At 53.0% G+C, this 24,741-nt stretch overlaps 1 protein-coding gene across 2 annotated transcripts in view; it reads left to right on the top strand.

The window, feature by feature from the left end:
• The window catches only part of GNAI2 (G protein subunit alpha i2), a 189,918-nt gene that overhangs the window by 156,543 nt on the left and 8,634 nt on the right, over positions 1–24,741 (top strand). For both annotated transcript variants that reach the window (XM_024193622.3, XM_024193623.3), the window contains 2 exons: positions 13,436–13,565; positions 16,366–16,519. In XM_024193622.3, coding sequence (XP_024049390.1) covers positions 13,436–13,565; positions 16,366–16,519 — 284 coding nt within the window. The remainder of the gene's footprint in view (positions 1–13,435; positions 13,566–16,365; positions 16,520–24,741) is intronic.

The following is a 24,741-nucleotide window of genomic DNA, read 5'->3' as shown; positions in this document are numbered from 1 at the left end:
CATGTGTAAATTGGGAATAATACCTGGTGGGCGGGGTCAAGATTTAATTCCCTATTTAGAGTACTTTGAGATTCTCTGATTAACGGTGCTAGAGAAGGACAGTGTAGCTAGCCATGTGTTAGTGTCACTGGCGTGTAGAAGAATTAGCATAGTGGAAACACACTGAACTGTTCTGCCCTCCTAAATGTCTGTCTCCGTTTGCTCACCCTGGCGCATGGTGTCTTGCGGGCAAATGAGTAGAAATCTGTTTGGTCTCAGCCTAGGCCACGCATTGCAGAATCTTCCTAGAAGTTAGCACAGCTGTCTTTTCAGAGCTGGAATAGCCAGAGGGCTGCAGGTCAGGAGTGGGGAGCTTTGGCAGAGTTGTGGCGAGGGGATCCCAGATCTGGAATAGTGAGGGGGCTGCAGGTCAGGAGTGGGGAGCTTTGGCGGAGCGGGGCATTGGCAAAGGGGTGTGAGAGCTGCGGGCAGGAATGGGGGAGCGTGTCTATACAGTGCACTTACTCTCTTTACTTTCACAAGTACCAGACTGACCTGCAGGATACAAGTAGAAATAAGCATTGGCTTCCCACCTGTTGATACTGTATCATTCAGCTTTTAAATTTGTAGCTCCCCTAGCCCAATTTCTTCCCATTCCAAGAGGCTGCAGTGCGGCTAATCCCCCTAGCGCTATGTGAGCATTAACTGGGAGGGAGGGATGCAGCTGCCAGCATGACAGCAGGGCTGAGGGTGGCTACCTTAGCTCTTCACTAGTACTGTAACGAGACTAGAAGGTTTGGGGGCCAGATGGCAACGCCCTGACTCCTGTTTGAAGTGGCCCAGCTTTACTTCAACGTACCACAGAGGCACTCGCAGATCTCTGAAACCTGCAGGAAAACTAAACTTGCCACTGGAATAAAACTCTGTAATCAGTCAAGAAGCTCCGGAGATGGATCTGTTGCTTCAGCGGTTGCCCTGTCCCTGTGATCTCGCCAGGCTGCAGCCCAGCCTCCCACTCCCTGTGCATGATAAAATTGTGCTTTCCAAATGCCAGCCCCCAAATAGTACTGCACATGGAGTGGGAAGAGAACATGCTGAATGCACATGTCGGCACTAAGAATGTGACATATCAGACCTACTGGGTGCTGAGTGTAGCAGGTTTCCAGCTGATGCCTATGTACTCCTGGACCATGCTGCTACAGAACCAGCTCGCTGCCGTCTGGGCACGCTCAGCCTGACAGCACAATGCACCCAGGGAAGCCACCTTTGGCTGGGACTACTGTAGTTCGTCACATGAACGTAGCTGGAAAGGATCATGCACCCTCTTGGTTCACATCACGCCCAGACTAGGCCTGCCATTTGGTATCTAGCTGGGTTTATAGCTCCCCTCACCGTAGTATCTGAATGTCTCACGCTCTGTAAAGTGTTTCTCCTCCTAAGACACCTGTTGGATGGGGAAGTGCCACCCCTGGTTCCACTGAGGTAGAGAGTCCAAATGACTTGCCCGAGGTCACCCAGGCAGTCTGTGGCAGAGCAGAAGATGGAACCCATGTCTCTGGTGTCCCAGGGAGGTGCCCTAACCACTGGGCCATTCTTCCTGTCTATGACCATAGAAATTAGAGAATGGAAAGAGTAATAAAATCAACTGGTCCGTCCCTTTGGCACAGGTCCTAGTCCCTGTCCCCTCCCCCTCACTCCTGGGCTGCAACTGTAGTCAGACCATGGCTGTTAAAGATGGAGCGTGTTTATATTTTGTTGTTTCACCCAGGGACTTCAGCCCGCCAGCAGGGTTGTGGCTTTGTAATGCACTTTATTTAGCTAAGTGTGTCACATCTGAGCCCGTATGGTCGCTGCTGCTGGTGACACCTCTTAGCAAATTTTATTGGGGTGACTTTAAAAACTGATTAATGGGATGATCACTCTCAACAAATAGCAGAATCCTGAGCTTCCAGACATTGGGTTACTGTTCATCCAGGGGACGATGAAATCGAATCGAATGAGATTACACTAGCTTGAAAGGGTGAGAACCTGAATCAGCATAAACAAGTTTAGTGCCCCCCTTTGCTTCCCATCAGGAGATGGAAGCAGCAAAGTCCCTTTCATTGTAGCCACCTGCACCATGGTGGTTACTGGGGATTGAGCCTGGACTTTGATCCCCAGCAGCAGAAACTTATATGTGGTGATTGAACGGTGTGCGCTCCCCTTCCCTTTAGCTGGGAGTGTGATGCGAGCTCATATCTTCACAGGGACCAGTGAGGAGATGGAGGGTGAGCACCCCTGCTGAGCCAGTGGCATTACCAAAGTGTCGCTCTCAATAGGACGGAGTAGTCACCTCGGTGACTTAGGGCTGGTCCCTGCTGAAGAGTTACATCAGCACAGCTGCATCTCCTGTGTGTGAAAAATTCACACTTCGGAGAGAAACCGTGAAGCTGACCTAAGCCCCGGTGTAGACAGCGCTAGATCTACAGAAGAATGCTTCCGTCAACCTGGCTACTGCCTCTTGGGGAGGCAATGGGAGAACCCCTCCCATCAGTGTAGTGTCTAGACTGACGCTCTGCAGCGGTTAAAGTGTAGACGTAGTCTAAGTCCCTCTGACGCTCCTTCTGTCTGAAGTGCCAGCTTGTCTGTCTCTCAGAGAGCTAGTTACAAAGGTCTTGAGTCACTGATGGCAGCGATAGTGTACCCAGCGCTCCAATGGCCACAGGCATTTTGGGCATCTTCTCTGAGCAGAGTTTGACTATACCATGCTTAAAATGCCAGTGGCTTTCTGGTGCCCTATGCCACAGTGGGAGCAATGCAGGGAGACGGAGGTGTTGGGTGAGAGAGCTAGTGGAGTGGTGCCCATGTATTGCAGTCCTGTGGGATCCCAGCTCAGCTGTGGAAAAAGGAGCTTCAGCCTGCCTGGGAATCTGGTTCCTCCACTCTGAGTCACTTACCTATATACCCGTCTGTCTGGGAATGGATCTGGCCTTCAGGGTATTTAGTGGTGTGTGACATTGCGCTAGAGAAAAGCTCTGGAGTCTGTAGATTGGATTTTCAGTTGCCTTGTGCTTTTAGGGTCATCCTCCTCCAGAAAAGTCTGCCCAATAACTTTGTGGGTGATGTTCATGCACTTCAGCCACTTTCAGGCTTTCTTGCTTGCTCAGGAGTAGTTTAGACCCAAAAATGTAGGCCCTTCTTAAAATAATTGGGGTTTTGTAGAAAATGTCTTCAAGAATCTAAATGTCTGCTTCATTGTTTTTTAGATCCTCTGAGATCAATATGTCAGATTTAAGGAAGATGCAGATTGTTACAGAGACCAGACAAAATACAGAGATGTGGGGGGGAATTGCAAACTATCTGTTTGAGCTTGTCTATAGCTGTGACACTGAGTACCTGTCTCTCAGCTGAAGAGCTCTGTGTAACTCGGAAGCTTGTCTCTTTCACCAGCAAAATGTGGTTCAACTGAAGACATTACCTCATCCACCTTGTCATACTAATGAGAATTAGTCATCCAGCTTGAGTCATGGACCAGCCTTTGATGCACAGGTGGAGTTCCGAGGGGGGAGATGGTGTACAGCCAAGAAAGTAAACCAGATGTTCCGCCTCCAAAAAACAGCATGGGGCAGGTGAACTAAGGTTGCCCACTCTGAAGGAGCTCAATCCATGTGGCATGGTGGTGGCTTTGAGCTTTTATGGAGTTCAAGAACATTAAGTTAAAAAAAATACCTGGCTATAATTTCTTCCCAGCCTCCTCGCCCCCATGAAATGTAGAGAAACATGATGAACATACCAAAATACTTACTTTTGGCTAGGTAGAAAGAGCTGCTGGGGATTGTCAGGGCATGGCCCCAGTCCAGGGGGCTACCATAGTGCCATACTGGAGACCCCCAGCAGGAGAGCTCTGGGAGGAATGGGAATACAATGCACACTGCAGGAGTGGTGTGTGCTGCCAAAGGTGGAGCAGCTTTTCAGTGAGTGCGTTAAGGCACCCTAATTATTTCACACCCCGTCTTCCGGCCGGGCCCTGCATGTTTACATGTTCCTGGGATGCTGGGTTTCCTCTCTCTGATTGTCTCTGAGCTGGAATTCCTGGGACTGCTTCATAGCATTGTTGAACAGATTGCTCAGCCTATTGGAAAAGGCCCATCTCAGCAGGCCGTGCACCCCTGCTAGCGGCATGGCAGTGGGCCAGGAGGAGGATCTAGATTTCAGTTGTAATGAAATCGTGCTGGCTGATTAGAGAGAAGCCCGTTAACTCTAATGTCCCATGTTCCATGCTCCTATTCCAGAGCTAGCCACTCATTGCTGGTGCTTCACCAGGAGCCTTTTCACACAGGCTGGTTCGGGGTTCTTCCTTCTCAAGGGTTTGGGCTGGTTATAGACCTAATGGCCAGGAGCGACCATTCTGACCATCTGGTCTGACCTCCTGCTTCACACAGGCCAGAGCACACAAGGGAATCGAATGGGCTAAAGTGACTTTACCGCCCTGACTGTATCTAGGGGACAGAGCCAAACAGCCCGAGTGAACCCTGTCCAGAAGGAGAACACGCAGCGAGAGCGCTGTACTCCTGAAGGGGGTGACCTCTTCACAGTGACCATTCGCAACAGCAGTAGAGTCCAGCCCCAGCTGATCACAAAGAACCATGGGCTATCAACTACGGTGTGGGGCTGGAAACTGGGTCTACTTCTGTCCCCAGCTCTGCACCTCAGTTTCCCCATCCACACAGCATGGAAAATCATATTTACAGGGCCCATTGTTTGTAAAGTGCCCTGAGTTCTGTGGATGCAATGTAAATCTGAAGCATTATTTGTGATAGCAACACACTGCTGGAATATCCCAGAGCTAGCTCTTCCTTCAGCAGGCAGGGAGGGTTGTAAAACTGCAGCAGCTGAATGGCTTCACTCCTCCCCCACTTTGGTGCACTGCAATTATTTCCTGGCCAGTGTGCAAATCCACAGACGATGTGAGTAAATCCATTCCAACAGCAAACTGTTGGTGCTCCACCACTTCCATACAGAAGGCCTAACCACCCCACTCCATTTTTCCAGGGGCCCTGTGCATTATCGCCCAGGTTAACAGCAGCCACGCCTGATCCTACCCAACAGCTGTTAGGTGGCCCCTGTGCAATAGCTTTACCATGTGAATATTCCTCTCTCTTATCACTTATGTTCTTTTGCCATCAGTGGCTGTGTTGAAGAAGCTAGAAATGTTTGTGAGAGAAACAAAGTCCTATTTGATGGCTTAGTGTCTGTGATCATATTCAAGGGGTAGCCTGTTTTCTACAGGCAGATGTAGCCAGAAGGGATCCTGTCTCCTGTGCACTCGTAATTGCTACAGGTTTTGAACTCTCTTCTCTGCAAATGCCTGTGTTTTTACAGGCCTTTGAGGCTCTAATGCGAAGCCATTGAGAGAAAGGCGTAAAAGGGGTCAAACAAATTAAATCCCAGTTTTCTGACCTAAATGAAAATCACATGCTTGCCTCAGTCCTCGCTAGGTTGGGGAGCCCTCCTGCCTTTGCTGAGCAGGGTCACGTCAGCTGATGTTGGCAAGGCAGGGCTCATCCTGAGCCAGTTCATGTCCTGTGCTGACAGCATTCCTCAGTAATGAGGAGCCATGTGGAGCGGAGTGGGGACGCGACCCCATCCTGGTAAGATTGATTTCATGTTTAATCCAGTGCCCGACAACTGTGCCAATTTGGTACTTTCCACGGCCTGGGCTGCGAGAAGGGGAGGGTGTGTCCTGGGGTTGGGAAGAGAGCTCAGTCGTGGCTCTGGTAGAAGACACTGTCCGTTCTCCCTATTTATACCCAAGAGCTGGTCCTTGCATGCCTAGTAACTGGGCATCAACTACTCAGCGCTGTGTGGGAACGCCGTGCTTTTCTGCTGGGTCGCATGCGGCTGGGGTGCCAAAGCCATGGGTGGTTCCTGCTGAGTCATGCCGGGAGGTGCCTCCGCTAGAGAGGGTGGGGGAGTGTCTTTGGGGCAGGGGAAGCTGGGCCAGAGGCGGGCCTGGAGGAAAACCTGAGGGACAGCCACTTTCAGGGAGGAAGCTTGGGCAGAGGTGTCAGTGCTGTTGCTTAGAGTTACTATGAAATCCAGGCACCAGAAAAAGGGCTGGATTTGGAGCCTGCCTCAGACAGTGGCGGGAACGATGTATTTCCTGTCCCAGTGGTAGAGCCCTGCATAGATACACAATTTATACCCGCGGGTGCAGCTATCCACATCTGCGGATATAATTTGTGTATCCGTGCAGGGTTCTACCCATTGGAGGGTCTGCGATTGCATAGGGAGGCTCAAGTCTCCTAAGTGGGCCTGGGAAGGAGGCGGCCTCCTGGGGTTCCTAATTCAGGCCTCACTTATTCCATAAAACAAATGGTGGGAGTAAGTGCTAGCCACCCTGGGGTCTGAGAGTCAAGCTAGGTCACTCCCCTTCGTGCATGCTCACTACTATCTGAGCATATAGGCCCCTGAAGACATGCCTTGGTCTGTTCGCTGACCCGGGCACACTGCACTTGAGCTCGGCTCACAATTCTCTTGCTGTGTGAGCCGGACTCCGCCTCACCCTGCCGTACCTGTGCTGACCCTGCAGGCTCCCAGGATTGAAAAAGGAGCAAGAACCTCATTCCTACAGTAACTAACTGCAACACTGAACATGCCTGTAGAGTGGGTTTGTGGCAGCCCTAGCTAAAAAGATCATCTAGTCTGACCTGTGAATTGCAGGCCACAGAATCTCACCCACCCGCTCCGGTAATAGACCCCTAACGCCTGGCTGAGTTACTGATGTCCTCAAATCATGGTTTAAGGCAGGGGTGGGCAAACTACGGCCCGTGGTCTGGATCCGGTCCGCCAGCTGTTTTAAGCCGGCCTTCGAGCTCCCACTGGGGAGCAGGGTCTGAGGCTTGCCACACTCCGGCGCTCCAGGAAGCAGCGGAATGGCCCCCCCTCAGGCTCCTATGCATAGGGGCAGCCAGGAGGCTCTGCTCTGCACACTGCCCCCTGTCCCAAGGTCCGCCCCCGCAGCTCCCATTGGCCAGGAACCACAGCCAATGGGAGCTGCAGGGGCAGTGCCTGCAGACGGGGCAGTGTGCAGAACTGCCTGGCTGCGCCGCTGCGTAGGAGCCAGAGGAGGGACATGTCTGCTGATCCGGGAGCCGCTTGAGGTAAGTGCCGCCTGGAGCCTGCACCCCTGAGCCCCAACCCCCTGCCCCAGCCCTGATCCTGATCCCGCTCCTGCTCTCCAAACCCCTCAATTCCAGCCCGGAGCACCCTCCTGCACCCCAAACTCCTTATCCCCACCCCACACCCCCAGCTGGAGCTCTCACCTCCCTGCACCCCACTGCCCCAGCCTGGAGCCCCCTCTCACACCCTGAACTCCTCTTTTTTGGCCCCACCCTGGAGCCTGCACCCCCAACCAGAGCACTCACCCCCTCCTGCACCCCAACCCCAATTTTGTGAGCATTCACGGCCTGCCATACAATTTCTATTCCCAGATGTGGCCCTTGGGCCAAAAAGTTTGCCCACCTTTCGTTTAAAGATTTCAAGTTACAGAGAATCCACCATTTACACTAATTTAAACCTGCAAGTGACTCGTGCCTCATGCTGTAGAGGAAAAACCCTGGGGTCTCTGACAATCTGACCTGGGGGAAAATTCCTTCCCAACCCCAAATATGGTGATCAGTTAGACCCTGAGCATGTGGGCAAAATCCAGGAGCTAGACAGCTGGGAAAGAATTCTCTGTAGTAACTCAAAGCCCTCTCCATCTAGTGTCCCATCACTGGCCATTGGAGATATTTGCTGCTAGCAGTCAGTTTGGCTATATGTCATTGTAGGCAGTCTCATCATACCATCCCCTCCATTAACTTATCAAGCTCAGTCTTGAAGCCAGTTAGGGTTTTTGCCCCCACTTCTCCCCTTGGAAGGCTGTTCCAGAACTTCACTCCTCTGATGGTTAGAAACCTTTGCCTAATTTCAAACCTAAACTTGTTAAGGGTCAGTTTACATCCATTTGTTCTTGTGTCCACATTTGCACTTAACTTAAATAACTCCGCTCCCTCCCAGGTATTTATCCCTCTGATGCAGGGGTGGGCAAACTTTTTGGCCTCAGGGCCACATTGGGGTTGCAAAACTGGATGGAGGGCCGGGTAGGGAAGGCTGTGCCTCCCCAAACAGCCTGGCCCCCGCCCCCTCCCCCTCCCACTTCCCGCCCCTTAACTGCCCCCCTCAGAACCCCTGACCCATCCAACCCCCCCTGCTCCTTGTCCCCTGACTGCCCCAACCCCATCCACACCCCTGCCCCCTGACAGGCCCCCTGGGATCCCACGCTTATCCAACTGCCCCTGTTCCCTGTCCCATGACCGCCCCCCCCCGAACCTCCACCCCATTCAACCGCCCCCTGCTCCCTGTCCCCTGACTGCCCCCTGGGACCCCCCGCCCCTTATACAATCCTTCCCCCCCCCCAGCCCACTTACCGCGCCGGCCGCAGCCAGACACACTGCCACTCTGATCGGCAGGAGCGTGCAGCTCCGCAGCTCAGAGTGCTGCCCACGCGGCGGCGTGGCTCTGCGCGGGAGGAGCTGGGAGCTCAGGGGCCGGGCAGGACGGTCCCGCGGGCCAGATGTGGCCCGCAGGCTGTAGTTTGCCCACCTCTGCTCTGATGTATTTAGAGAGAGCAATCATATCTCCCCTCAGCCATCGTTGAGTTTGACTAAACAAGTCAAGCTCTTTGAGTCTCTTCTCATAAGATAGGTTTTCCATTCCTCAGATCATCCTAGTAGCCCTTCTCTGCTCCTGTTCTAGTTTCAATTCATCTTTCTTTAATATGGGAGACCAGAACTGCACACAGTGTCCCAGATGAGGTCTCACAAGTGCCTTGTGTAATGGTACTAACACTTCCCTGTCTCTACTGGAAATCCCTTGCCTGATGCATCCTAGGACTGCATTCACATTGACTGCTTATAGTCACTAAGGTCTTTCTCCTCCTCTGTTGCTCCCAACTGATACGTCCCCAGCTTACAGCAAAACTTCTTGTTGTTTAGACCCCAAGTGAGTGACATTGCACTTTGCACTATTAAATTTCATCCAGTTTTCAAGGTTGTCCAGATCTTCTTGTATGCTATTCAGGTCCTCCTCTGTATTGGCAAAACCTCCCAGCTTTGTGTCATCCACAAATTTTATTAGCACACTCCCACTTTTTGTGCCAAGATCAGTAATAGAAATGTTAATAAAATTGGTCCCAAGACTGATCCCTGAGGAACTCCACTAGTAGCCTCTTTCCACCCTGTCAGTTCACCTTTCAGTGGGACTCTTTGTAGTCTCCTCTTTAACCAGTTCCTTACCCACCTCTCAATTCTCATAGTAAGCCCCATCTTCTCCAATAAAAACAACGAGGCGTCTTTGTGGCGCCTTAGAGATTAACAAATTTATTTGGGCATAAGCTTTTGTGGGCTAGAACCCGATGTGACAGAGCAGGGAGCGGAGCGGATTTGACCTGGGTATGTTGCCTGGGAGTTACATTGGGGATGGGAGACTTCCCTTGCAGGGAGATACCTGAGCCAGGAGGGGGGTTGGGAGAAGTGACACCTTCTGCCCGGGAGACTGAACAAAGGAGAGGAGGGGCAGAGGGGAGGGGAGAGAGAGCTGCTGGAGGGATTTTTTTAGTTTCAGTTTGGGGCTGGGTGGTGCAACGCAGGGAACCCCAAGCTGGGGTCTAAGCTCCCTGAACCAAACTGATCTGTATCCATTAGGGGCTCGGACCAGTGCAGCTGAATCCAGGGCACTGATCTAATCCCAATGTGGCATGATTTAATCCTTTTCTACACACAGCCTAGTCACGGAGTATGGGGGGACTCAGGGCCCTGCACCCCCGGCTTCCTGCGATTCACCATGACTCTCAGCCATCCAGTAAAGCAGAAGGTTTATTTAGACGACAGGAATACAGTCCAAGACAGGTCTTGCAGGCGCAGACAACAGAACCCCCTCAGTTAGGTCCATCTTGGGGTCCCCGGGCACCCTAGCCCCCCTGGGAGGTCAGAGCCCCGTCTGCCTCCCAGCCATGGTCACTAGCCAGCTCCTGAAACTCTGCCTTCAGCGACCCCTCCCACAGCCTTTGTTCAGTTTCCCTGGCAAAGGTGTCACCTTGCCTCTCACTCCTTCCTCGGTTCTCATGTTACATGCTCAGGTATTCTCCTTCGGTCAGTCTCCCATCCCCCCCGATGCAGACTCTCCTAGCCACACTCCCCTGTCAGCATTCACAGACCACTTTAAGAACAGTCCCAGTTCGTCACAAGCCTGTGCACTGATTTAGCGAAATCTGTGCAACCCCTGTAGTGTGGACACTCTTAAATTAGTGAAGTTTAAGGCCAGGTCTACACATTGTTCAGTGATGCGAAAAATCCACACCCCTGCAAGATGTAGTTAAGCTGACCTACCCCTTGGTGTAACAGCACTAGGAAGAATTCGGCCATCTCCCTAGCCGTAGCCTCTTAGGGAAGTGGTTACTCCGGTGGTAGGAGAGCCCCTCACATCACCGCAGTGAGTGGCTACTGGAAGAGCTTCAGCTACACCACTCTTGCAGTTTAAGTGTACACACAGCCCGAGTCAATTACAAACTGAAACTGATTTGGTTTCAAATCACACCGTTAGTTACACTCGGTGTGTCGTCCAGGCCTAACATCCCCAGAGTTCCTGAGTGTAATGTGAGCAGGTGCCTGCTGCACGCACAGGAAGCAGTACTGTCGTTATCTGACAACGTGCACCACTTGGCAGTCTTAATGCTTTCTGCACCTTAACTACGGAAGCCATCCCACACCCCAGTCATGTGAGTGAGTCTGATCATCCCTGTTTCACACATGTGGAAACCGAGGCACAGAAAGCCGAGGTGACTACCCCAGCACCACCCAGCAGCAGAGCCAGGAATAAAACTCCAGAGCTGCCAGCTCCCGATCTCCTGCCCAGTCTCCACTGACGCCCGCGTATGCCTGGCAAGTTAACGTTCAGAGCACTCACTCTAAACCAGCAAGGTGCTAACCCCATTGGTCCTCACACGTTGTACTGTAACACAGCGTTCTTATCCTATTTAGCTCAGCAGCACTACATGTGACCAGTGTAATTCGCTCTTGAGCCATGCATTTCCTTTGCACTGCTAGGATAGTTGTCGGAATGTGTGCAAGGCTACTGAGGCCTCAGCCTCTGCTTCCCAGCGCTTGTTGACAGCATCTTCCCAGAGATCCATCCTTGCTTGCCACAGCACACTCCCTGTTCGCCTGCAGGCTGCAGTAATACCTCCCATGAGGCATGGATGCTGGAAGGGAAAAGGGAAGTTTACACTTCCCAGGAAGGGAGGAGGCTGTTTAAATGACTTGTCTGTGTGACCTTGTCTTCTCCAGGGAAAAAAGGTTTGTTCTTAACTCAGGTTAGCTGACATGAGGTAAAGCTGCAGTGAAGGCAAGGCAGTTGGTCACTTTCACATGAATTAGCAGGTTGAGATAAAGACTGGAGCAGCCTAGGATTTAGCCAAGTAGACCTGCTAACTTGTCTTCACTGGGATTTTAACAAGTTCGCTAACTCGTGTTAAAAACACACTTTTTTTTCCCTAGTGGAGGTGCATTTTTATCCCCAAGTTAACTATCCAGTGTTAGAATCCTATGTCTACACCACACAGCCAGCCTGGGTGATTGGCACCTGGGTGTGAGCACCCGGGTTAGCCTAGCCTGAGTGTGAGCGTCCCCACTGCAGAGCCCTATCCGTGTTAGCATCCTCACTGTCTCTGCACTCACCCATGTGTGCTGAGGGCACATCCCATGATTCTTTGTGCTGAGACGCTCTGGGATTTTCCCCCCAGTCAGTTGTCAGTTGCGGGAGAACTTGTCTGTCCTTTGCGGGGGAATTCTGGGAGGGCACAGGACTCAAACCCCAACTTTAGAGCCATTCAGATCACCAGCTGGCTACAGACTTGGTTAGACGTTGTAGTGTGGTAAGGGCCAAAATGCAGCTAAAATTCTCATGTCCAACTTGCTGCTGTGACGCTGCTGTGCCCAGGAGCTGAGGCAGGAGTTTGCTGACTTAGCAGAGGGAGGGGCACATTGGCCTGGCTAAGAGAACAGTAGCTAGTCATCTGAGCTGGTGCCAGCACCACTTAATCCTTCCGAGATGGCAAAGGGGTTTCTAAGTAACGTGAGCAAATGATTCTCAACAAGAATGATTTACTCTGCCCTCCTGAGCATCCCCAGGCAGCCTGCAGACTCCTAGGCTCAGGTCCTCAGAGGTGTTTAACTGCTGTCAAGGCTGATTCTCCACTCTGGCACTTTGAGTGCAGAAGGTGAGGGCCTGCAAGGAGTCTAAAAATTAATATTGGCCACTCCAGGCTGGTATTAAACTCCCAGGGTTACAGCTTTTCTCTGACCTTGGATGGGTAGATGATGCCACCACCCAAGTGCAAAAAAAAAACCCTTTGAGAACTCAGGAAGGCTCACTTGGGAATTCCCTCCTGTGGGGTAACCTCAAGCCCTTTCATCCCTCCTCTGGGGAAGAGCTGAGAAAGAAAACAAAGAAAATCCGCTGTTGCCACCAGCTAATTAAACAATGTGCACAAACCTCTTAGGACACACAAATCCAATCTTGTTCTTAAAAAAGGTAAATTTTATTAAAAACAAAAGAAAGAAAATACATCTAAAAACTTAGACTATTGCTAGATTTTAAAAAGAACCACTTATAATAATTAAGCATCAAAATAACTTCCTTGAGGTCCAGCTTAAAGGTTACAAACAAAACAAGAGCATTTGGGGTTAGCACAGAGGAGTCTACAAGCCATAAAGAAATAAGAGATAAACCTAATTGCGTCTTCCTAGACATTTCCTGATCTACTTACATATCTGGGGTTTCAAATGAGTAGATTCTATGTATGATTTGATACCTGGCTTAAACTTCTTACCGCATTGCTGCTTTGTGTCCCCTTTCTGGAAGAACAACCACAGACAGACAAAAGGGGAGTCTTGTTTCAATTTTAAAAAGTTCTAGCCTTCCCATTGGCTCTTTTGGCCAGGTGTGCTCTCACTTCCTTTTACCTATGCATGCAGTCAGACATTTTAACCCTTTACAGGTAAAGCAAGTAGAGAACAGCTACCAAGAGGGATTTTATAGCTAACTGGCTGGCTGGGTGCCCATAAAAGGGAGCTACCCCCCCCCCCTTCATTTATCACAGCTGCCGAGCATCCTTTGAAAATCTGGGCCTGATTAACTAATTGAGCCTCTCAGCTCTGGGAGGTTGGTCTTACAGCTGGGGAAACTGCGGCCCATGGAGGTGACGAGACCTGCCAGGGTGTCCCAGCCAGTCAGTAGCAGGGATGAGTGGCTCCCAGTCTCAGCCCTAGCCAGCTCTCCCTCTCTGGACTTGGGGGTCGTTGATCAGGCTGAGGCTCAGCAGTGGGGACGGCACGGGAGCTCCCCTGCTGCCGTGACGCTGGCTGTTTGCTTGCAGGATGTTTGACGTGGGCGGACAAAGGTCAGAGAGGAAGAAGTGGATCCATTGCTTCGAGGGCGTGACGGCCATTATCTTCTGCGTGGCTCTCAGCGCCTACGACCTGGTTCTGGCTGAGGACGAGGAGATGGTAAGGATGGGAGAGGGGCTAATCCGGCCCTGCGTTGCTCGGAGCTAGTCTGAAATTCACAAGCATGAGGGACCATGGGCTGAGTGTCTCCGGCTCAATCCCCCGGATCTGTGCATGTTCACCGGGGAGGGGGTTTGCTGCGGGAGGCTCCAGGCCTTTCCCCCGTGTCCCCCCTCCCCTTTCCCCAGCACTCCAGTCTCCTTCCTCCTGCCGGGTGTCTTCTATCCCCACGCTCACTGGCTACCATTGCACCACCTCTCTTACGCAGGGGACAGAAACGAGGGGTGTCTGTAGGTTAGATGGGTGCAGGAACTGGGCATCTCAGTCGACTCATTAGCCCTTGTCTGGGGCAGTAGAAAGCTGTGGGTTTGCCTCATCTGATCCTCCCAAAACCAGAAGGGACCATTGGGTACGTCTAATCTAAGCTGGATAACCAGGCCAAAGACCTGCCCCCAAACAATCCCAAGAGCAGCCAGTTTTGACTGACAAATTCCAGAGATGGAGACTCCACCACAGCCCCTGGTAAATTGCTCCAGTGGCTCATTACTCACTGCTAAACAATTCTGCCTTCTAGCCATGGTTTATTCCACAATTCCACGAGCTCTTCAGTGATCACAGCGACGCATTGGGTCCTGCGGGCATGTTGAGCGTAACTTGGTTAACATCATCTCTCTCCCCAAATTCCGGTACTCCACAGTGACAAGGCTGGCGTTTTGGGAAGGGTGTTGTCTCAGTGCTCTATAAGGTTGGCAATTTGCCACCAGCAGTGCAGTATTGCTGTGCCAGGCTGGGCTATGACAATAGCTTAACAGCCAAACCGTCCTCCCTTTTCGTCCCAATGCCCCAGCACATTTATCTCTTTCCTTTCTTCCTCTTTCTGTGGCTCCACATGATGTTGATGATTAAACCTGTGTGCACATGTGTGACAATGCGGTTCTGGCGGAACCCAACTGAGAGTGCCAACTCAGGACAAATTGCTCAAACAGGGCAGTTACAGCCCAAGGCTGGGGTTTTTTCCACCTCTAAGGCAAACCAAACCAGCCAGACTAAGAGGACTTCGGTCTCACCCCACTGGCTAACCGCAAGTCTCACAAGCAATCTCCTTAGGCACTCCAGTTTCCCAGTATCACCACCAGTACCACTCGTTATCGGGACAAATGGTTATGAAAACCAAGACCCCAGTAAAAGAAAAAGGTTCTCCTGATCCCAAAGGACCAAGTCCCAGACCCAGGTCAATATACAAATCAGATCTTACCCACAAATCACGCTGTTGCCAATCCTTTAGAATCTAAAATCTAAAGGTTTATTCATAAAAGGAAAAAGATAGAGATGAGAGTTAGAATTGGTTAAATGGAATCAATTACATACAGTAATGGCAAAGTTCTTGGTTCAGGCTTGCAGCAGCGATAGAATAAACTGCAGGTTCAAATCAAGTCTCTGGACTACATCCCCCGCTGGGATGGGTCCTCAGTCCTTTGTTCAAAGCTTCAGCTTGTAGCAAAGTTCCTCCAGAGGTAAGAAGCAGGATTGAAGACCAGATGGAGATGAGGCATCAGCCTTATATGGTCTTTTCCAGGTGTAAGAACACCTCTTTGTTCTTACTGTGGAAAATTACAGCAAAATGGAGTCTGGAGTCACATGGGCAAGTTCCTGCATACTTTGCTGAGTCTCAAGGCATATTTGCCTTCTCTCAATGGGTCCATTGTATAGCTGATGGTCCTTAATGGGCCATCAAGCAGGCTAGGCAGAGCTAACACCAGTTTGTCTGGGATGTCACCCAGCAGCATAGCATAAGTTTGAAATACAGACAGTATAGAGCCAATATTCATAACTTCAACTACAAAATTGATACACACATATAGACAGCCTAATCATAACCAGTAAACCATAACCTTGTCTTAGACACCCCATTTGACCCCCTTTATACAAGATTTGCGTGCCACTACAGGACCTTGGTTGCAACAATCATCTATATGGTCCCAGATTATATCAATAACGTCACAACATGTCATAAACTAGCCGTCTGATGCTTTCATGTGGCTTCTAGGAATTCCAGCTGACCGTGACCATCCCCCACATGCTTTCTACTCTGAAAACTGCTCTGCAATAAAATGTATGGCTTAAAAACATGTAAAGCTTCTCAGAATTCTCTTAGAACTGAGTTAACCTGGATGCCTAGGCCCCTAAACATAGGAGACATGAGCATCCCCATCTAGCTAGACTCCAGTGGGAATGGTTGAAGTCAGTTCCATCCAGGAAACAGCGGAAGTGCATGAGGCTGTTGGTGCCCAAACTTCTCCAGAGTTGAGACACGGTGCCCCAAAATCCAGTGATCTCCTCTGTGTAAAAGGCAGAGGTTCTGGCTGTGCTGGATCTTGAGACCTTCCCCAACTCATGCCAGTCTGTCTGATGTCCTTGTATGGCCCCATCACTCACCCATGAGCAGGGGAGTAGTATTATCCCCATTGTACAGATGGGAAACTGAGGCCCAATACTCAAAGGTATTTAGGCACCAAACTTCCATTGATTTCAACTGAACTTGGCTATGGCATAAAGGAATTTGATTCCAGTGGCAGTGAGACCCCTGAACATCTCTGAGGTTCTGGGTCAAAGTGACTTGCACAAAGTCACACGGAGTTTTGGGGGACATAGGAATTGAACCTGGGTCTTTTGAATTCGTCTCATGCCCTAACCATTAGGCAGCCCTTCCCCCCGCCATTTCTCTGGCTCCTAACCCAGTTCTTGCTCTGTCCGGGTCCCGTCTGGCTCACTGAGTGCCTATGGTTGGTTGTTTTGCCAGAACCGGATGCACGAGAGCATGAAGCTGTTTGACAGCATCTGTAACAACAAGTGGTTCACAGACACGTCCATCATCCTCTTCCTGAATAAGAAGGACCTCTTTGAGGAGAAGATCATACACAGCCCCCTGACCATCTGCTTCCCGGAGTACACAGGTAACGTGCTGCTTCTCGCCAGGGTGAAACCCATCCTGGCTCCCAGCGGGCGGCGAATCAGCCACTTCAGCATGGCTCCGGGATGTGGTCTGTAGCTCAGCACCTGCTCTGGGTGGAGGATAAACTTGTAGCTCCTAGAATTTCCATCCCAGACCTTCCGCATTTCAAGATCATTGGCCACACCCTGGTATTTTAGGCAGCACTCACAGGCTACGGACAGGAGGTAGAAACGAAAATGCCAAGGGTTGGATTATCTTGTTTATACATAGATCTTACTAGGCCTGTTGCGCTGAGATCCCTGCCTGTTAGTACGGGTTGTGCCTGGGAGGAGGTGACTACAAATGGGAGGTCCTGTGTCGTCAGGAGCGATTGGGTGCCGTTGCAGACCTCGCGAGAGGCATCTGTTTAGGAATGCGTGAAATGAGCATGTGGACGGTACAGAGATGAGCATGGTATAAAGGCTCAGCTAGTAGACCAGATGCAATAGGTCTCATGCAAGATACACAAGACTCTGAAGAGCTGAGAGGCTCCTGGCGGTGCCAGAGGAACTGAACCCAAAGGTCTGGGCAGCCGCAACTAGACCAGGAAAGGCCTGTGACTGATGGTGGGGCTGCCTTTGGGAGGCAGGTCAGACAGTGAATGAGACAGACAGTGGGAAAATCTAGCTCTGTCGCTGCTCCTGCTGATGTGAGAAGGGATGTAAGAGAGGGCAGCTCTGTTGAGATGTTGACTGGAGGGTGAGTCCCCTGGAGGGGGGGGTCTTACCTGAGTTAGGGTGGCTGTCTGCTGTGTTTAGCTGTGGGGCAGGGTTGGGTATAAAGCCCATCCAGACCCTGTGGTTGTACATGGCAGGAAGTAGCATCTCCTTGGCATAGCTGAGTTGAGTCAGGCCCTGGAGTTGGCTGCTGCCGTCTGGGAGCTTAGCACCAGCAGGAGCGACGCGGGTTCCATGCACAAGATGCCGAGGGCTTATCTGATCATGAAGCTGTGTGCTAGAGCAGGCCTGAGGTGCTGGGGAGATCTCTGCTCAGCTCTTGCTTCCTCCAGGTACCCTGGAATGGCCCTGTGAGCTGCTTCCAGCCAGGCCAGTGTTAGCACAGCTCCTCCTGCATCACAGCCCAGACGGTCATGACACCTGGGGCTCAGGGAGGATTCGGTTCAGGGGCAGGATGAAGCCACTGCAAACTTCAAGGCAAATCCCATTGTCAGAGGGGATGCTGGAGCTGCCCTGTTCTGTGCCGTCAGGCTGGGAGCATGCAGGCCAAGCCAGGCCTGCCAAAGTTACTCTAGGAGACGCCCTGTCTGGGCTCATTGAGACCCAACCTATTCGAGGTGGTTGTGTTAATTGAACACTGGCCCCAAGGTACTTCAGACGATAGGGGAGTTGTTTGAGCCCCAGCGCTTGATGCGCAGAGCCAGTCCCTTACTTGCACCTTGGAGTCCCGGCTTCCCTGGCGTTCCAGTGGGAGCTGCCCTCTCCCAGCCCTGGGGGGGAGCTGGGGCTCCCGAGGTGAAGACCAGCTGGCCTCTTCCGCATAGTGGCTCTGCCTTGTCAAACTGGGGTGCCTGCCTATCGCATACCACTCCAGTCCAGTGGCAGCGTCCGTGACGGGGGAGAGGCAGGTTTGAAAATCCATGTAAATTGTAGCAAACCTGGGCCCAACGGGGAGTGACGGTCACTGTGCTGCCCTCTAGGGCCCCTGTGAGCTCAGAGTACAACCTGCTGGCCATGTCCCACATCCCGCTCTGCCCAGCCCACAGAGGGTGAGTCTGTTCCAGCCACAGCTACGGAGCCTGACTCTTTAGCTCAAGCTATAGCAGCTCCTGCTTCTGGTTCAGTCCCTGGCATAGCAGCATAGCACTTGGGATCCTCCTTGAGTGGCCTCGACCTCTCCAGCTACAGGAGAGTCGCTTTCTGCTCTACAGCCCCATGTTGGGTTTAGCTCTGGGACCATGTCTCATTCTGTCCATTGGAGGGCAGCAGTGCCAGCTGGTAGCACCTGGGACCTCTGTGCCAGACAGGACCACACTGTGCCAGGCACTGTACAAACACAGACTGTCATTTAGAAACCAGTTAACTCTCCCTGGTCAGGTTTCAGAGTAGCAGCGTGTTAGTCTGTATCCGCAAAAAGAACAGGAGTACTTGTGGCACCTTAGAGACTAACAAATTTATTAGAGCATAAGCTTTCGTGCGCTACAGCCCACTTAATCCATTCTATGCATCCGATGAAGTGGGTTCTAGCCCACGAAAGCTTATGCTCAAACAAATTTGTTAGTCTCGAAGGTGCCACAAGTACTCCTGTTTTCCCTGGTCACTAATCCCTGCGAGCCCTTGAAACGGGGTTTGATTCCAGGGCAACCAGGGCACCAGAGAGGCAGGGAAGAGAAGGTGGGGAGCACAGCAGCATGCAGGCTCCATTTAGTCTGCGTTGTTTTATCAGCACCTCCTGGCAGCAGTGGCAAATCCTCATTGGGCCCTCTCTGTGAGACTGAAAACCGGAGAGTGTCTCCCCGTGATGCTAGTTCTGTACAGAGGAAGTGCCAGAGGCACGCTAGGTCAGGAGGACAGGAAACAGCAAGCTACAGACCTGCTCAGTCCCTGCTGATAAGCTACCAGGCCAGTAGCTTGTGTCTGGCTCTTTCTAGCGAGGCTCCTGTGCTGGGCTCAGTGGATTCTCCAGCAGTGGGGGGTCTGTACAGGGCAGCGGCACGTTGAACTGGGGTTTAACTGCATGGCAGCTGAGCTTCTCTCTCCTGGGGTTACTGGCAGCTGTGCGCATTGTGACTGCCCTCCATTCAGAAGGGAACCAGTGGACAAATCTACTTCCTTCTGGGGTAGAGGGTGAAATACCTGTGACCGGCCAGTTCCAGCCTTCGGAGCTGCTCTGGCTGTGGGGAGAACGCAGTGTTCAGGCTCCGTATGGGGCTGTCTGGGTCTCCACCCCACCTGCCATGTGCCAGGTGCCCATGCCTGGCTGGGGGGTAAGTAGCTTTGACCTAGAAGAGATGCTGTCTGCCTGTCCTAGGGGTCTGTCTACACTGCAGCTGTGAGCGCGCCTCCCACCCTGGGGAGCCAGGCTCATGCCCTGTTAGTGTGAGTCTGTCTCCCAGGGATCAGAGGCTCTCTCCCCACTGCAGGGTGGATGGATCCTGACCTGAGTGGATGGACCGTAACTCAAGTTAAGAACCCATCTTTTTTCGCAGTGTTGACTTTTCCGTAGGCACTTGCCTATCTGTAGTATCTGGGCACCTCAACATCTTCACTGTGATCCTCACATGCCCCAGGTGGCAGGGCAGGGCTGTCACCCCGTTGTACAGGCGAGGCCCTGAGTGGTGAGTGGCAGGATCAAGGTTGCACCCCGAGTCTGTGGGAGAGGAGGGGATTGAACCAGGTCTCCCCGTTCTAGGCTGGTGCTCTAAGCTCTGGCCCAGCCTCCCCTTTCTCCGCTTGTGAGCTGGGCGGGCCTAAAATTCCACCTGCCTTTTCTTGAAAAAACTCAAACTAGCTGAAGCTGTCCCTGGCAACCCTACAACAACCCCTTCGTCTGCCCCACGCCACCATAACAAACCCACTGCCGTGCAGCTCCTCTCAAACCCAGCAGCAATCCTGCCATAGCAAGCCAGCATGGGCACGCTCTGCAGCCAGGGTTGGAGCAGCCTGCTGGGCTGTAGCAACCCTACAATAACAAACTGGGGCCTGTGGAACCTACTCCTCTCAAGTGATGCTGTGTGAACAATCAGGGCATAGGGCCTGGTCCCGCCTGGAACAGCCCAGCAGTGCGTCGATCTGACAGAGAAGTGATGTTCAGGAGGATAATGCTGTAAACGTCGAGATCTGGGGCTTTCTGAAAAATCGGTACATGGGGGAAGGGAAATCATGTGATCAAGGGGAAAATATGTTGGATTTTAACACCATGTGCATGTCCGCGTCCCTTTTGCAGCACCGCGGTTCTCAGTCCCAGCCCAAGGTAACTTTGGAATGGCCAGTTTTCCAGTCATTTTGTGTGCTCTGACGCAGCTCTGCCAGCCCCGCAGAAAGTGACCGGATGTGGGAGTTAGTCCAGTCACTGTTGCCTTTCGGGTCGCAGGTTACCTCTATAGAGCTTCTGGGGAATATAGAAGAGTCGACGCAGCCAGTGCCCCTATTACAAACAAGCGCCATGGGCGGCCCAGTGCACTGCTGTGCCTTGCTGGGGGTAGCACGCTCCGGTCTTCTCCCCCAGCCGTGCACCTGGCCTGCCAGTCCTTAGCCAATACTGGGCATTTCCCCCAATTGGCCACCAATCTAAGCTGCCACCTCAGTCTGCTACTTGTGAGTCCCACCTTCCTGTGCGGTGCCCTGAGGAATCAGGGAGTGCAAACTGGGCAGGAATTCTCAAAGTAGGGTGCATTCGGCAGGCTCTACCATGGCATCGCCCGGGCCAGTGCCAGCTGGAGTCACCAGTAGTCAGGCACAAGTGGTCATCTTTCAAGCCGTGCTGCTCCCTCTCTCCCCCTCTTCAGTCTCTGTTTACAGTGCTATGGGTGGTATAAGACCCAGTCAAATGGATTAGCAACGTCTCCTGGCAGCGGGCTAGGCTGTCTTGGTAGGGTGCTTTGGGGTGACAGCCTGGGATCTGGAGAGGCCTTAGTGGGAGGAGTGTGCAGTTCTGGGCACCACACTTTAGGGGTGATGTGGACAAATTGGAGAGAGTCCAGAATGATCAAAGGTTTAGAAAACCTGACTGTTGGGGACAGGTCAAAAACCTGGGCATGTTTGGTCTTGAGCAAAGACGACTGAGGTGGGGGAGGGCTGATACCAGTGTTCAAATCTGTGAAGGGCTGTTCTAAAGAGGATGGGGATCAATTGTTCTCCACCTCCACTGAAGGGAGGACAAGTAGCAATGGGCGTAATCGGCAGCAAGGGAGATGGAGGTTAGATATTAGCAAACACTTTCTAACTCTCAGGGGAGTGAAGCTCTGGAATAGGCCTACAAGGGGGGTTGTGGGATCCCCGTCATTGGGGGCTTTTAAGACTGGGTTGCACAAACCCCTGTCAGGGCTGGTTTAGGGTGACTTGGTCCTGCCTTAGCGCAAGGGGCTGGAATTGATGGCCTCTCAAGGGCCCTTCCAACCCGACATTTCTCTGATTCTCCAACCACAGACATGGATAATACTTTCCCTGAGGACAGCTGCCAACACATAGTCTCCATGCAGTGCTTCCATGCGCTGTTATTGTGGGCTGCCGACATCCTTTATCCCATATCACTGGAGAGCCCCCAGAAGAGAATTTGGGGGTGTCCAGAGGTTTGTCAATGAGCCACCATCTTGGCCTACACACCAGGGATAGAACCGGGCACTTCAGAGCTAAGAGCAGGAGCTGCTACAGCTTGAGCTAAATGGCTGAGTCCCCAGGTGGGCCTGTACCAGGTGCCATCCTCTGGGGGTTAGGCAGAGGGGCCAGTAACGCACCCAGCCCTGTGGGGTGTACGTGTTGCAGTGTGTGTATCCTAGCCAGTGTGTTCTAGGCGAAGCTGATCACATGGGTTTGTCACTTGTAAATGGGTGGACACCTGCGCTGAAATGCGTCCGACTCGGAGCCCTGGTGCAGAGGGGCCCACCAAATGTGTATGACAAACAGGCGCTTCCCTCGGACCCAGTTCTGCAGGTGGCTCAACAGACCCAGTCAGTCCTCCAGGGTGGGTGGGGAAGGTTCTCCATGTCAGATGCCGTCCTTCTCCACGTTCCCTCACCCATGGCGCTCACTGCATTGTCGTGGAGTGAGATCCCGGGGCACAGCATCACCGACCCAAAGATTCAAACATCAGGTCCGACCCCCAGAAGTCACGAGTGGGGCTTAAAACTCCTGAGCATTTAAAACCCAACAGCTGTTAAGTTTTGATTCTGATGTCTGAGCCGTCAGGCTCACTCAGGTCATGCTTGTCAAGCTTTTCTCTGCAGCTGGGAGGGCAAGACACTTTTTTAAAGGAAGCTGCGATCTCGTACAATGGTACGACTCCTCGTGAGAGCTGGCGGCGCTGGGGCTGTGGCCCAGCCAGGACGAAGGGCTGACTCGCACTGTCCCATGTATGTGAAATCTGCCTCCTTCAGCAGAGGAAGCTGCTCACTGGAGGCTGGGGATTAAAGCTGTGTTGTAAGCAACTGTGGCAGCGTGTGGGGTGAGAAACGAGCCGTGGGTGCAACAGCATCTCAGTGGTGCTACGGCTGGGAGTCTCCTCAGATCAGCAATTACTGGAGGCGCCCGTTGTTCAGCCCCCTCCATGCCCCGGACTAGTCTTGATGCAGAACAGGTGTGATTGGTTCAGTTGCATTCAAATCCCCTAGTGACTGGGTGGCTTTTGGAGCCAGTGGAAGCGTCTCCTTTGCGTGGGACTCGTGGCCTGGCTCTGAACTTCACCAGCCACTAGCCAGCGTCCGCGCCCGGAGCCCAACTGGGAGCGTTCTCTGGGGCGTCCCCCTCCCCTCAGCGTGGCTGGCATTAATGCAGGAGTGGAGGGAGCCCTCCTGTTAACGAGCCCCTTCCAAGGAGGGGTGGGGTCTGAATGGGGAAAACCCCCAAGCGATGCGTGGGGCATGGACGAAGGGTCTATGGGGCAGAGGGAACACCCCTGTCCCCAGCTGTGCATGCTGGGAGCTGAATCCTGGATGCAGCTGCCATGTTGTGGGCACGTTATTGTGAGAGGCACAACTCCGTCTTTCCGATCCTCCTCCCCCCCATTTCCCCCTGCGAGGGGGGCACCACCCCAATGTCTGGCCAGCATCTGCTCACCAGAGATGCCAGAGGGCGGGGTCAAGGGGGCAGGGCTGCTCCAGTGAGCACTGCACGCTTTGGGCCCTACGTGGTACCTCTCTGCCATCGCTTTTTACAGAGTGATAGCCTGCCCTGCTGGCTGGCCCTAAAACCCACTGCCTGTCCCCTCCTCTGCCCATGCAGCTCAGGGAGATCAGGAGCCATCCCGTGGGGTGAACCTGGAGCTGGGCTCTCTGCGTGGATTGGCCTGCGTGGGCATTAGTCTCAGGGTGGGGGACATTTGGGCAAGCAGCACACCAGCTTGGGCTGTGACCTCAGCCCCTCAGGGTTCAGCTCTGGCTTTGGGGCTCGAAAGCAGGTCTCTTCCACCAACAGAGGTTGGGCCAGTAAAAGAGATTCTTCTTCGAGTGCTTGCTCATATCCATTCCAGTTAGGTGTGCGCGCGCCGCGTGCACGATCGTCGGAAGATTTTTGCCCTAGCAACCCCGGTGGGTCGGCTGTGGAGCCCCCTAGAGTGGCGCCGTTATGGCGCTGGATATATACCCCAGCCGACCCAGCGCCCCCTCAGTTCCTTCTTACCGCCCCTGACGGTCGTTGGAACTGTGGAGCGCGGCATAGCTGATCTCCACTCTCCCTAGCTTTCTCATTTTCATTAGTGTAGATAGTTGTATATAGTTGTTATAGTTCTTTAGATAGTTAATTGTTAGTTTTTTGTTTAGTTGTAAATAGTTAGCGGGGGTTTAGGGGGTTGTCTCCCCCCTTTTCCCCCCGGCGCACAGCCGGGCTCATGCCCAAGGCTCCTGGCTTTAAGCCGTGCGCGTCCTGCGGGAAGCACATGCCAACGAGCGACCCGCATAGCTCCTGCTTGAAGTGCCTTGGGGAGGCCCATCCCGCAGATAAGTGCCCTATCTGCAAGGCCTTCAAGCCGAGGACGAGGAAGGAGCGAGATTTCAGGCTCCGACAGCTCCTGATGGAGGCGGCTCTGAGTCCGGACCCTCCTTCGGTGCGCAGCGTCCCGGCACCGAGCACTTCGGTGCACAGCACCCCGGCACCCAGCGCCTCCGTGCGCAGCGCCCCGGCGGCTCCGACCGGTGCGACGGATAAACCACGGCACCGACCGACGTCGGCACCGCGCCCGCCTCAGGGGCCTCGGCGCCGATCGCTGTCTCCGGGCCACAAGAAGGTCCGCAAGACCCAGGACAAGGCTGCGCCGAAGACGCCGGCTCCCTCGGTGCCGGGGGTAGAGCCGCGTCCGCCGTTGGACCGCCCACAACAGGCGGCCCCACCGTTGACTCCGGCACCGAGGCCGTCGAGTCCGGTGCGGACTGTTTCCCCACCTAGGCTGGTGGTGGAACCTTGTCTCCCGTCCACCCCGGAGACATTTGCAACGGCACGGGACCTGATTGCCTTCACCGAACCGGGGCCGTCACACCTCCCGGCACCGGCTGCTCCGCGACAGCTGCAGTCTAGG

Source organism: Terrapene carolina, unplaced genomic scaffold (assembly GCF_002925995.2).
Source record: "Terrapene carolina triunguis isolate 2854851 unplaced genomic scaffold, T_m_triunguis-2.0 Scaffold235, whole genome shotgun sequence".
Classification (NCBI taxonomy): Eukaryota; Metazoa; Chordata; order Testudines; family Emydidae; genus Terrapene; species Terrapene triunguis.
The sequence above is the reverse complement of the archived record's forward strand: the minus strand, read 5'-3'. Positions and strand labels throughout refer to the sequence as shown.